Source organism: Silurus meridionalis, chromosome 20 (genome assembly GCF_014805685.1).
Source record: "Silurus meridionalis isolate SWU-2019-XX chromosome 20, ASM1480568v1, whole genome shotgun sequence".
Taxonomy (NCBI): Eukaryota; Metazoa; Chordata; class Actinopteri; order Siluriformes; family Siluridae; genus Silurus; species Silurus meridionalis.
Genome location: NC_060903.1, coordinates 6,520,208 through 6,535,221, shown reverse-complemented (window position 1 = coordinate 6,535,221; position 15,014 = coordinate 6,520,208). Strand labels below are relative to the sequence as shown.

The following is a 15,014-nucleotide window of genomic DNA, read 5'->3' as shown; positions in this document are numbered from 1 at the left end:
TGTTTCGAGCAATGCAATGAGAAATGCTTCTATTAATTTTATTTTTATTTTTTATATTTTTATCCATAATTCTATTCTATGCTTAAATATTGGACAGTCGTACAAAGCACTTCACTGCATGTCGTACTCTGTGTGTGTGTGTATGTGCCAAATAAAATTGTATTTGATTTGATTTGATGATGGGCGTGATGTGGAGTTTGAACAAGTAGTTTTGAGGATGTATAATATTAAGTCCCTTTCTGTATTTTGTTTCTCAAAAAGATAATGTAAGGTCCTGTTAAAGATACACAATAAAGTAACCAAAAAATAATACGGTTTAGTGCCTTTATTTATGAGAATGTCGATATCAGTTGGGTTGACCCCAGAATGTGAAAAGAAATGCGTTATCGTGAGTAAAACAGCGCCATCTGCAGGTCTGTTTTAAAACTTTTTAGCTATATTACCTTCTTTAATATACATTAAATAGACAAAATTTGTTTGTGGACACCAGTTCCTTAATTGCTGTTATAATTACAGTATCTCACAAAAGTGAGTACACCCATCACATTTCAGCAGCCATTTTATAATATCTTCTTACGGGACAATACTATAGAAGTGAAACGTGGATATATTTTAGAATAGTCAAAGTGCAGTTTGAATAGCAGTACAGATTTACTAATTTACTTTAAAAATAACTCATCAAACAGCCGTTATTGTCTAAATAGCCGTCAACAAAAGTGAGTACATCCTAAGTGAACATGTCAAAACTGTGTCCAAAGTGTCAATATTCTGTGTGAGCAACATTGTTATCTAGTGCTGCCTTAATCCTCCTAGGCATGGAATTCACCAGAGCTGCACAGGTTGTTGGTGGGATCCTCTTCCACTCCCTCATAACAACTTAGCGAGGCACTTGTCATCTTGGCGGTGTGTTTGGGGTCATTTTTATGTTGAAAAAAAATTCTGCCCAATTTCCAATTTCTGAGGGGGGCATCAAATACTGCTTCAGAACATCACAGTACATGTTGGAATCCATGTTTCCCTCAATGAACTGCAGCTCCTCAGTACCAGCAGCACTCATGCAGCCCCTGACCATGATGCTACCACCACCATGCTTGACTGTAGGCAAGACACAACTCTTGGAAGCGCCTCATTGGGCAACAATGGAGATGTAGCAGATATCATATGATTTAGCTTGATGACTGTATATGTTAGTGTTAAGATGGTTCTCACACTAGTTCTCTAAACACATTCCTGTTATTTGTTCAGTGTCTATAGGGTCTTTACGATGTGAGTATGTAAGCTATATTAGAAGTCTTTATCTGAGCTCACACATCTCCTGTTATTATGTCTTCTTACTCAATCAGAAACAGTTTTAGATCTGTTTTTTTCCAGTGTGTGTATATATACTTGTCTGTTATCTGAATTAAACTAGAAGAACATTTGCGCCATGCTGTGTGCTGTGTGATTCTTCCCTGATCAGAAAAAGGCACCATTGGACATCGTAGATCGCATGCAAAAACCTCTCCAAGAATGACATTTTGTTTGGGCATGATAAAAATATAACAGTATATTAGTTTAATTAGCTACTGGACATTTCATCGCTGACCTGCAACTTCTGCTAGTTAATTTAGTTATGGTAAGTTAATTATGAGTTTGTAAGTCATAATTGCGAGATCAGGATCTCGTAAATATGAGATAGTAAGTCATTATTATGAGATAAGAAGTCATAATTATGAGATACTAAGTCATAATTAGTTAGTTATAATTATGAGATAAGTAGTAATTATGAGATACTAAGTCATAATTATGAGTTAGTAAGTCATAATTAGGTGATCAGGATCTCGTAATTAAGAGATAGTAAGTCATAATTATGAGATAAGAAGTCGTAATTATGAGATACTAAGTCATAATTACGAGTTCAGGATCTCGTAATTATGAGATAGTTATAAATATGAGATAAGTTGTAATTATGAGATACTAAGTCATAATTATGAGTTAGTAAGTCATAATTACGTGATCAGGATCTCATAATTATGGGATATTAAGCAAATTATGAGATATTAAGCCATAATTCTGAGATCCTTTTGTGTTGTTTTTTTTCTTTGTGAATGCAATGCGCCTCCGTTAATATATATTCAATAAAAAAAAATAATAATAATAATAATAAAACACATTAAGGACACGTTAGCCAGTATTGGATTACAATCACCTTCTTGTTTATTCGTGACCACACACAGATGTCACAGATAAAGAATTCAAACCCTCACATGACAAGAATTACAGCAACATGGCTACACACTTCACCAAATCCAATCACAAACAATTCTAAACGTATGAAATAATGATGTATGCAATAAGTTATGATGGAACACAACAATTACTTTGGGAACGCGCGTGAGGTAAAGCGCTAGTTCTTAGCTTTTTTCTGGAGTTAGGCGTAAATCGGTTACCTTAGCAACGATGCAAAAGAGGGTTTTTAGGGGCGTGTGACGCTCCAACCCTCACTAAAAAAACAAGTAAAACATCATCCATGTAGTGGGAGCAAATGTTTCCGACTTTGCCGCTAAGCAAGTAACTGTAGACCTCAAACCTATAAGTGTTTACCTTCTCACCCAAACACAATCCACAATACAGTACTGCAGGTAAGTGTTTAACCCTCGTGTGGTGTTCAGAGTTTTGATCAATTAAAAGAAAAATCGCGATAAAAATGATGATGTGATGTAAAACTCAACAGATGTTTACTTTGTCATTTACCTTCGTTAGACAGATTTATGAATTAAAGTGCTACTCGCTATTTTGTATTTTTTTTTATAATAAAATATAATTAAAAAAAAAGAAAATCCATTATAAAACGTGATATCTATCTATCTATCTATCTATCTATCTATCTATCTATCTATCTATCTATCTATCTATCTATCTATCTATCTAAATATCTATCTATCTATCTATCTATCTATCTATCTATCTATCTATCTATCTATCTATCTATCTATCTATATAACGTTTTATAATTTATATTCTTATTTTTTATTATATTTTTCATTATATTCAAGTCAGTTCACACAACACGAGCTGAACTCACAGTATGTCAGTCTAGACCAGGGGTCACCAACCTTTTTAAAACTTTGAGCTACTTCTTGGATACGGATTCATGTGAAGGGCTCCCAGTTTGATACACACAGTTTTCAGTTTGATCTGAAATAACACATTTGCTCAATTTATCTTTTATTATATGATATTAATAATAATTAATGATATTCATCTATGTGAAGACACTGATCATGTTAATGATTCCTCATAATAATTATCAACAATGATTTAACAAAGTAGGAAACAGTTATTTTTTAGAAAAGGCCTGTGGTCCTTGCGGGCTACCTGGTGCCCGTGGGCACCATGTTGGTGACTCCTGGTCTAGACAACACATCAGCCCCATTGAACACACACTGCCTATAAAACACGAGGGGCAGAGTTTTACTGCATATATTTCATATGTACTTCTTGCATGTATATTGTGTATTTCCACCTTGTGTCCACACAATACACAGCGATTCTTTTTTTTTCCACATAAGTAACTGACATCCGTGTTGGCCCTGTTTGCATCCTTATCACACTGGCAGCCATGCAGGGTGCCTCATTTCTTGAGCAAGAAGACCATTTAATTTTACCATGTTTTGACATCCGTATTTCACAAAACTCACACACACAAACACACACACACACACACACACACACACACACACACACACTAACAGTGAAAGCACACAGGACCTACAAACCTCGGATGTAATATGTAATATAAATGTGTAGGGGAGGTGTACAGTGTGTGGTCACTGAAAATATGATCTGATAGAAGTTCTTCACAGAAAATAAGCCAATGCCAAACACCATACAAGGGTTATAGTTCAGAGTGAGAAGTTGTGACCTCAATGTGTGATGTAATGTTTTAGTGAATTCCACTTGATCTGTTTTTAGCTTTTATAAATATCTTAACAGTTCTGTTTTGTCAAAACTTAAAAAGTTTCTGTTTTAACAGCTTTAAAAATGGCGCCACCGGAAATGGTTTAGGAGTGTATTTTATTTCTTTATTATTATTGTTTACGCTCTTGAAACGCTCTATAATATTAGAGTGCACTGTATATTCTGCCTGCTGTATTTTCTGGTTTCGCGTGTTCATGAAGGTTTGTCCCTGTCCGCCACCCGTACACGCCGTTTCTCTGCCGAGTCCCGTTACAGTGAATCCGAAGATGGCGGAAGCTCCCGTACGGACCTGCCGGTATTTCTGTCACCAATGTTCTGCAGAGATAAACCCTCGTCTCCCGGTGAGTGTAACGCGTGAACGGATGGATTATAATTATGGCTGTCGGTTTGTCGGTTCACCGAGACGTTACTTTTTTCGGGTTGGAACGTCAGTAGTAAAAGCTCGACAAGCCTCTAGTTAGCTTAGCTCTGTGCTGAGGTAACTAGTTAGCCGTTAGCTAACTAGTAATAGTAATAAACCGTGTTAGAGCTTTTGTTTCAGAGATGTAGGTATCTAGTTGCTAACTAGTTTATAACACTCTTATATTCCTGCAGTTAAATATAACGCTATTTAGCCGGCTAGGTGGGTTTGTAGTCGGAGTTAGCCTAGCTTAGCATGCTAACATACTAACAGACTGCAGCAGAAATCACTGTATGGGGTCAGTGCAGGCAGGACAGTTATAATTTAGGACCATTAGCTAAAACTATATTATGTATAATTTCTAATAAGGGTATTAGTACTTTAAGTATGAGGGAAATCTCGGTGTAAGGATTTTGCTTATGAAAGTGGTCTGGTTGTTAAATACTAAGTCACATATACTGGTGTTCGAGTCAGATAATGTCAGTAATCGATTTTCATTTCCTGTGAATCTGTTAACACTGCCGGTATGACTGTCACTGTCAGTCTGACCATGTGCATTCATCAGGACTTACCATCTCAACATTGTGTGCTCTTCAGCTTCTATCCTGATTCAATCACTTTTTCCAGAAAGTTCCTAAATGTCCCCTTTTTAGGATCCACGTATTCATACCCATTCTGGATACTGAAAGTGCTCTGAGAACGTTCACGTGAGCTTTATTGAGTAGATCCTCTAGAACTCTCACTGTATGGACGTACTGTTACAATACAATAGCTACAGGTTGGTCACCGAAAAGATCAGCGCAGTCTATTGATTTGTGCACCGAGTCGTTCAGAACAGGGATGTAAAAACATAAAATAAATTAGTTTGCTTTACGTGTTAAAGGAATGCAGGGTTTTGTTGGTCTCTTTTGTTTGTCCGATTTCAACAATCCATGCAGGTGTCTGTGTGGGAAGGTCGCACTCTAAAACGTTTCAGCAATTTTCTGTTGTGTCACAAACAATGCTGTAACTATTCTGAGTAACCCCATTTTTTGAAGCTTTCTGAACTGGGTTTATGATTTGCTTAGGATTACATCTGTCCCCGGTGCAATTCTGGCTTCATCGAGGAGTTACTACAGGAGAGAAAGTAAGTTCTAGTGCTTTTAAACAATGTTTCATGTTTTTTAACCAAGTGACTGCCAGAAATGTTCATTAATCCCATCCACTCTGACAGAACATTAGTTCCACCCGCTCCCATGGTAGGTTTGGCCAAGCCCACCATCTCCAACACAAAGTTTCACTAATCACTTTCTCTTCTACAAAATATTCAACTCATTCCCTCCACCAAATGGTTTTGTTCAATTCCACCCAGTTCCACTTTGACCAACCCCTTTGAATCTGATGTGAGATTTGACCAATCCCTCCCATTCCCTCAGAGATTTTCACTAATCCCACTCACTCCTATAGCAGTTTTGTCCAGTTCCACCCACTTCCACAGTTTGACCAATCCTACTTGCTTACTATCTGTTGCACATGAGGCTTTTAAATGTTGTTTTTTTTCTTCCTGCAGTACAGAGACTGGTTTTACTTCCACATCCACCAGCGATCAGAACCGCCATTCAGTCGAGGTGAGTGAGCAGATGTCTTTTAGTAACTGCTGCGTCTACCTTCAGCTTGTGTATATTGTTTGTGGAATATGGCCAAACAGAAATGAAATTATTCTTCGTGTTTCTGTTTAGTTGTAGTAAATATCATTCTTTAACCCTACATTTAGCTGTTTATCAGATTTCAGCACATAAAAGTGGATCGGATTTGTGGGTTAATGAGGGTTTTCTGTGAGGCTTGTAGCTAGTCTGTGAAGATGTGCTTGTGGATCTCATGCTAGCCTAGTGTTATTAGTAAAAAAAAAAAAAAAATCATTGCAACCATCATAGGAATAGACTAAAGATTGGTACGTTCCTGGTTGGAAAAAACGAGATGCCATGCGACGGTTCAACAGACAGAACTTTATTTTATGTATTCACTTTTGCCCTATGGCTTTCCTTCCCCCGTACTCACGCCAGGGCACAAACCCACCCGTGGCCCCACACGTCTTCCCTCGATGCCGACTTGGGAACCCACGCACACTCGCGCAGAGGAACACCTTCACTCAGCATCCACCGCTTTACCACAAAAGTTGCCATATACACCGTCAGCTCTGCACATTCAGTGCCACCCAGATGAGAATGAGTTCTCTTTGGAGTGTGGTTTCCCAATTAAACCAACTTTAGGAGGTTTTCCTTGCCATTGTCAGCACTGGCTCGCTCATCAGGGAACAATTATAAGGGACAAACTTAAAGTAAACTCGCACGTTTTTTATACCACCTTATAACCGCTATGTCCGTGTAAAGCTTCGAGATTTAAGTCCATTGTAAAGGCGCCATACAAATAAAAATGAATCGATTTGGATTGAACTACCATGCCGGGTAGAGCAGTTGGAGTAACTCGTGAAGAAAACAGTTTGTAAAAAAAGGGCTGATCCGTATAATAGTTGTCTTGCTGTTTTCTCAGACTCTGGATCCGACTGGATTTACCTTCCCACATCAGTACAGCCAATTGGCTCTAAACATCTTCACTGACACTTTCGACCTCCACTCGGCCTTGACCTCTGAGGATGGTGAGAACCGCCGGGAGCGTGAGATGTCTTCACGCCATCGCTACATGGCCAGACAACCTCGGGGACGCCCCGTTCCCCGGAGACAAGGGACACGGCACGAAGGAGTTCCCACTTTAGAGGGGTGAGGACAGGAAAGGACAAGCAGTTATTGCCAAGTGGTGCCAACATTTAAGCAGATGGCGTGTTGTGCCAAGGCATTTTAGTTTAAATGGTTGATTGCTGTCTGGGCTTATTTCTATTTATTGTTTCTTATCAACACATTTGAAAGGTCGCTCTGTGTCCCCTGCACTGATGTTAAATGAAAATCTTTTTTAGGTGCCTGTTGACTCAGATGGAATGAAAGCATTTGGTTTTTTTTTTGGTCTTTCCACAGGATAATTCAGCAGCTAGTGAACGGAATCATCGCACCAACAGCTATGCCAAATATGGGAATAGGACCATGGTACATTAATGCAGAATTCACACTTATTCGTTTACTTTTCTGTTACATTTTTACCCTTTAAATGTCTGATCTTTTAATTATTATTTATTATATTTTTTTGTTTTTGTTTAGGGGAGTGCTACATTCAAATCCAATGGACTATGCATGGGGTGCCAACGGCTTGGACGCCATTATTACACAGGTATTACACGTGATAAAATTCTTCATATCCAAAATTGCCCTTTTTTTCCCTAAAAAAATGAAAGCGAAGATAGATAAGATACAGCTTTATTCGTCCCATTGTAGACACTGTAGAAATATATACAGCTCAATGTGTCAATACAAAAGAAAATAAAACAAACAATACAATTACACTTTCGAACAAATTGCACATAATATACACAGTTTAAAACAGTGTTATTGCAATAAAAGTTTTGTTATTGCACAGTTAAATAAACACTATTAACAGTGTGTATTATGGTGACTGGAAGCAGCTCTGATTGTAAAGTCTAACAGCAGCAGTAAAGGATATGGAGTTACATATACATTATATTATTATATACAATTTTATAAATATGTCTGAGGTTAAATATGGTGTATTGTTTCACTAATAAATAATTAAATGTCACTGAATTGAAATCTTGATGGGAAAAAAAACCCCAGTATATTATTTAACTAAATCGGCTGTTACACATTTTGGGATATATTGATTTTTTTCCCCTCTCGTCTTCCCACAGTTATTAAATCAGTTTGAAAATACGGGTCCACCTCCTGCAGACAGAGAAAAGATCAAAAACCTCCCGACAATTCAGATCACAGACGAGCATGTGGGTGAGTCGACTGCCAGCAGAGCGTGTTGATTACTGCTGCATTGTGGGAGGATATGAAGAAACATCTTGACTGTTTTTTGCTCCTCTGTGTTAATAATTTCGCTTGTGTAATACAAGCCGTGATAGTGGCAAAAGCCGGTTCGGTTGGTAACCACAGATCCCATTTACATGAGATTTGCCTGCATGAGCTTGAGTTTAAGCACTTTGTTGGTAGTAATGCAAAAATAAAATGTTTACTGAGTGTTTACTAATGATATAAACTGATAGCAGGAACCATAAAACACGCTCGATAGCTCAATATCCTCCACTCCAACACATGCAAACCCATATCTTCATATCTGTTTTTGAGACACATGCCTGTTTCTTAAGTTCATATGCAACAAACTGGGTAAAATGCAAGATCACACAAGAACTGGACCGTGAATGATTGGAAGGAGGTTCTGTTGACAAATGAGTCCAAATTTGACATTTTTGGCTCTAACTGTGTTACTTATGTAAGATGGAGAACAGGAGAGAAGATATTAGCAGACTGTCTCACACACAGTCAAACATGGAGGTGGACGCTTAATGGCTCATGGCTGTTTTGGAGCAGGGAAGGTTGGATTCTTGTTCCAGGTGAAAAGAACACTCAGCCAACATGGCTTCCATTCAATACTTTAACACTTTGCAATTCCATCTGGACTGAAGCTTATTGGAACCAACTTCACCATACAACATAAAACATGACACGAAGCATATGCCCAAGCTCTAAGTGTTATTTAGAGAGCAAGCAGTCGTCTGGAATGTTATCTATCATGGAATGGCCTGCTCAGTGCCACCGAAATCCTATTGAACTGCTCTGAGAGGAACTGAATCACAAGGTCAGAATGAGTATTTCAGCCGAACGTGTCAGACGGCGAGAGTGTGTAAAGCTGTTGTTCATGCCGAGGGAGGATTTTTTTCAATGAAAATAAAGTTGCACAGTTATATATCAATTTTTCGAAGTAAATCTTCATACCATAAGATTATTCAGTTTGTTGCATATAAACAAAAGGTACATGTATGTGTCTCTCAAAAACAAAAGGTATTTCCAAACTTTTGGAATATGGTATATAATATATGCACTATATAATATAATTCTTGACTCTGATTGGTCGGATGGGGTAATTTTCTTTAACAGCTGCACTGGCACTCTTTGCTCTCGTCCTTGTGTGTTAATGTCTTTAGAGCAACCACTAATTCACAGGGTGAAGCAATTTTTTTCCATACAAAGAAATTAAACCGTTTCGTTTGTTGACGCATTGGATTTTACCCAAGAGACAATTGTTTAGTAATCAATTAAAACAGCCAGCAGTGTAGCTACAACTTTACCCACAAGGGAAGTCTTGATGATGGAGGGGATTGTGTTTTACTGTTAATAACTACTATAAGTGATCAAACAGGAACTACCTTGTTTTATGGATTTCATGTTTAATGTAACAATAAACTGATAAAAATGTACAACGCGAGTGGTCATCATGCCGCCGCACTGCCGGTTATTTCATTATAACAGAACATCCTGTTTTGCAGTACACGTTACCTCGCTAGGGATCCGTGTTTGTTTCTCTTTCTCCGACATCCGAGCCAGCATTTTGTGTTGATGTCAGCCAGTTACTGATACCGCACATCCGTCTCTAATGTAAAGCCTAACAGTGTTCGAGCACTTGTTGACTTGATTAAAGAATTTGCCTCTGACCTCGACCGACGTCGAGAGCTCGGTTTTCCAATCACCATTACCTAATGATGAACATTGTTTTTGTGCAGGAGATGGTTTAGAATGTCCTGTGTGTAAAGAAGACTACAGCGAGGGAGAGAGCGTTAGACAACTTCCATGCAACCATCTCTTTCACAACGACTGTATAGTGCCCTGGCTCGAACAGGTAATTCTTCTTATCTGCTCCTCTTCTTCATTTAAATACTGTATTTGTACATGTTTTGGTTTGTATGTAGGCAGTGTTTTATTCTGAAATTTCCTGCTTTACATATTCCACACAACTTAGTGCTGCATGATATATCAAAATGATTCAAATATTGCATACATACATACCTTGATTATGCATATTGCATATTTTATATATATATATATATATATATATATATATATATATATATATATATATATATATATATATATATATATATATATACACACACACACACACACACACACACACACACACACACACACACAGTCGTCAAACCCACTTATCTCGACCTCGGTTAACTCGCCAACCCTATTAAGTCGTCATTTTTGAAGTGGACCCGCCAAATTCTCACTTTGTCTTAGCATTTTTTTAATCGGTTATGTCGATTCTTTTTATGTCGATGAACCCTAATATCTCGAGCACAAGGGGGGCAAATTTGCCACTTAACGTCGGTTATCTCGATCCGCATGACCAATCACCGGCTTTTGCCACGTCAACATCTCACTACCGTATTTTCGCGTATATAAGACGCGTCTTATAAAAAGTTTTACAAACCCCTCACCCAGGGTGCATCTTATATACGCGAAAATACGGTAGTGAGACGCCACTGTGCAGCCGCAGAAGAACTCACGGAAGTGGCGGAAAAATCAAGCCTTACAGATGCTACAGGTGTAGGATACTTTTCAGAGCTGTGTGTCAGAGTGAAATGACTCGAGAATTTAATGTTGACACTGGTTAGCTTTTTGTAAAAAACGAACTACACCCCGCACGTTTTTTGTGATTTTGTGAGCGATCTTTGTGTTTGCAATGTTGGAGAATATAATAAAGGTTTGTTTTGAGAATCGACGGTGGTTTGTATTGTATACTGGTAAATCTCTGCTGTTAGTTGGTGCACATATGTTAATATATTGCCGCCATATTGGTTTTCGTTTATCTTTTAATTTGATAAGGAGGACACCTGACAGGGTGTCCAGCTGATAACTCATTGTGACTGTCTTGTGTGTCTTTCTCCACAGCACGACACATGTCCGGTGTGCAGGAAAAGCTTGAGCGGCCAGAACACAGCCACAGATCCTCCTGACTTATCAGGAATTAACTTTTCACCTTCCACATCATCATTGTCCTCCCCCAGTTCCCCCAATAACGAGAACGCTGCCAACAACTCCTAAAAACCCCTCAATTCCTTCCTGACACACGCATATACACACTAACACACACACATGCACATAAAACCCACTTAAACCCGATGGTCTTGAGTGCATCCTTTAAGAGGCCAACACCTTTTTCTCATCATTACCTTCAACATCATTATCATACAACTTCCTGTAACACATGCCAAAGGACATGTTGACAAGCAAAGAGTTGAGAAGCCACCTACACACACACACACATCTCCTTCATCTGTATTCCGATACCTTTTTTTTTTAATTATTATTATTTAAAACTGGAGCATGATCGTTCCTCTTTCTTTTTTTTTTTTTAACGCATGACAAGCAGCCCTGTACGAACAGGGATTTTAATTCAGAAGTGACTGTGGGGTCAAATAAAGAAAAAAGGGATGATTAGAGTCAGGCAACGTATAAAGAACTCTTGCAGGCACTCACACACACATGCTCACACTTAGTCAACTGCAGGATTTGAATGTCATTTTAATAGAGACTGTTCTGTCTCTCATTCCTATAAAGGGAACCATTCAAGCATTTTTATTTCTCTAGTTTTTATTTTAATGATTTTTATAAATGTGTGTATGTGTGTGTGTGTGTGTGTATATAGATAGATAGATAGATAGGTGTGTGTGTGTGTGTGTGTGTGTGTGTGTGTGTGTGTGTGTGTGTGTGTGTGTGTGTGTGTATATATATATATATATATATATATATATATATATATATATATATATAATATAAAATCTCAGCAGCTGAGAGGTGTACTCTGTGAATACCCATATAGCGATATTTATTGAGGTGAAGAACAAATGAGAAAATGGACAAACACTGAACAAAAAGGAGGTAACTGATCTCAAGTTTGTGTCAAGTATTTATTTGCACAATATTTTATTCTCCTCACGATTAGAACAGAGACCGGGTGTGAGTACTGCAGGTACAGTGCATTTGCTTCATTTTTTCCCCCACATTTTGTTATGCTACAGCCTTATTCCAAAATAGATTTTATTCATTATTTTTCTCAAAATTCTACAAAACAAAAAAACTTCATAATGACAACGTGAAAGAAGTTTGCTTGAAATCTTCGTAAACGAAACGGGCTCCCATATGAATCTTCTCCTTGCCCCGCTCTGTTTTCTCCCCGTTCCTCCATTCTTCTGTAGCGTCTTCTGTGTTTCCTGTCCAGAGCGCTCCAGAGTTTAGTGGGTGGTGCGTCAGTAATAATGGTCCGTGGTTTAATATTTGTTACTCATGGTCTGAGAGTCCTTCAGGTGCCTCTTGGTAAACTCCAGGTGGGCTGTCATGTGCCTTTTACTGAGGAGTGGCTTTTGTCTGGCCACTCTACCATACAGGCCTGATTGGTAGAGTGCTGCAGATGTGGTTGTTCTTCTGGAAGGTTCTCCTCTCTCCACAGAGAAACGCTGAAGCTCTTTCAGAGTGACCATCGTCACCTCCCTGACTAAGGCCCTTCACCCCTGTTCGCTCAGTTTAATTACAGGTGGGTTCTGATCAAGTTGTAGAAACATCTCCAGGGGGATGCACCAATTTTGTGTCATGGTAAAGGCTGTGAATACTTTTTTAAATTTTCAATAAATTTGCAACTATTTTAAATTAATTTCTTTCTCATTGGCATTATGGGATATTTGTAGTATTTTGAGGAGAATTATAAATGTAATTTATTTTGGAATAAGGCTGTAACATATGTGGAATAAGTGAAGCGCTGTGAATACTTTCCAGATGCTCTGTAGAAAAGTCACAAATGTTTTATTCAAAAACTTTTTTTTATTTTACTTAGATCAAAACAGCCTCTATTTTTTCCTTCATCCTCGATCAGACTAATTATTGTTATATATTTTAGTTTTTTTTCTGGTAAATAAATGATTTAGTTTATTCGAATAAAAAAAAAAAAAAAAAGGAAGAACATTCGGTATTGTCTTTTAGGAAATGTGAATGATTAAAAAGAACATTTTGTCTCATGAATAATTCCACTTTGGTGTTTCTGCTCAGGGTTTTATAAAAAAGAAGAATAGCCTTTATTTGTCACATATACATTACAGCACAGTGAAATTATATTCTTTGCATATCCCAGCTTGCTTAGAAGCTGGGGTCGGAGCGCAGGGTCGGCCATGATACGGCACCCCTGGAACACAGAGGGTTAAGGGCCTTGCTCAAAGGCCCAAAAGAGGCAGCTTGGCGATACCAGGTCTTGTATGGTAGATGTATGGTGCCATACATCTAAATAGACCTTACACAGATCAGGCATAACATTAAGATCAGTGAAGTAAAAAACACTGATTATTTCTACATCATGGCACCTGTTAGTGTGTGGGATAAATTAGGCAGCAATGAACATTTTGTCCTCAAAGGTTTGTGTTAGAAGCAGGAAAAATGGGCAAGTGTAAGGATTTGAGTGAGTTTGACAAGGACCAGACTATGATGGCCAGACGACTGAGTCAGAGCATCTACAAAACTGCAGCTCTTGTGGTGTTTCCGGTCTGCAGTGGTCAGTATCTATTAATAGTGATCCAAGGATAAACAGTGGTGAACCTCCGACAGGATTATGGGCGGCGGAGGCTCATTGATGCATGTTGGGAGCGAAGGCTGGACCATGTGTTCTTCAGCTCAAATTGCTAAAGAAATGAATGCTGTTAATGCTTAATGGTCAGGACTGTTCAGGCAGCAAAACGGGACCAACACAATATTAAGCAGGTGGTCATAAAGTTCTGCCTGATCAGTGTATAAGTTCAAACCAAGTTCACTTATACCCCAGTAATGTTAAATTCTTGAATCTGATTGGTCAGAAGGTGCTGATTAGGTTTCTATAAGAGCAGCTCAGACAGTAGTAGTAGCCAGAGGTGGGAAGTAATAAAGTTCAAATACTTCAGTACAAAAGATTTTTCTGGTATCAGAAGGAATAGGAAAAAAAGGGCAGGAAATATGGGGTTAACGTGGATGAGACAGAGGGAGTCAGCGATGTAAACATGACATTCCTGATCAGTGGATGTTCAGCCTGGATACATTCATTAGGTAACAAAATGTTAAATTTGTTGTATAATTATATTAATTAGGGCGTTAATAATGCGTTAACGTAAATTCCGCTGTAATGCACACAATTAACCTTCAGGGGTCGACAAAAGCGTCAGCGCGTTTTGTGGCTTTTTTTTTTGCCATATAACATACATTATTTTTTTTATTGTAAAGATAAGAGCAATACATAATTCGAATCTGTAAAGGGTCTACTTGTATTTGTACACACTCATCATAACAAAACGTTGTGCTTTTGTAAAATAAAGAAAACAGACAGGGTGCGCTTTCTGCCGTCTCTGTCATCTCTCTTCACAGACACATAAATAAAACAACCTGAATCTCTGAATATTTGCCTCTAAAACATAAATATATTAATAGAAAGTTCAAAAAGTCTAGTGAACCGTATCGCCTCAATAACCGTCTGTGTGGAAACATAGCAAAGGTTCTGTTTGGTGTCCTAAATGATTTACGTAATTTAAAACACCATCATTACTTTAAAACAGTTAGAGCATGAAGACAAAATATTCTTTTATGTTGTGTATGGTTCCACAAATAATAAACATACATTTGCATAAAGCATCCATATTTGTCCATGTCTATGCTGATTTGAGTATTAAAAACTTAAAAGGTATTAATTT

At 38.0% G+C, this 15,014-nt stretch overlaps 1 protein-coding gene across 1 annotated transcript; it reads left to right on the top strand.

The window, feature by feature from the left end:
* Window positions 1–2,473: 2,473 nt before the first annotated feature.
* Window positions 2,474–11,889, top strand: rnf126 (ring finger protein 126). Its single transcript, XM_046875871.1, has 10 exons — window positions 2,474–2,621; window positions 4,161–4,301; window positions 5,428–5,486; window positions 5,910–5,967; window positions 6,890–7,116; window positions 7,369–7,437; window positions 7,549–7,618; window positions 8,154–8,247; window positions 10,029–10,144; window positions 11,206–11,889. Exons 2-10 carry the CDS (start codon window positions 4,227–4,229, stop codon window positions 11,356–11,358), a joined length of 921 nt encoding a protein of 306 aa, XP_046731827.1. The 5' UTR covers window positions 2,474–2,621; window positions 4,161–4,226; the 3' UTR covers window positions 11,359–11,889.
* Window positions 11,890–15,014: the final 3,125 nt, after the last annotated feature.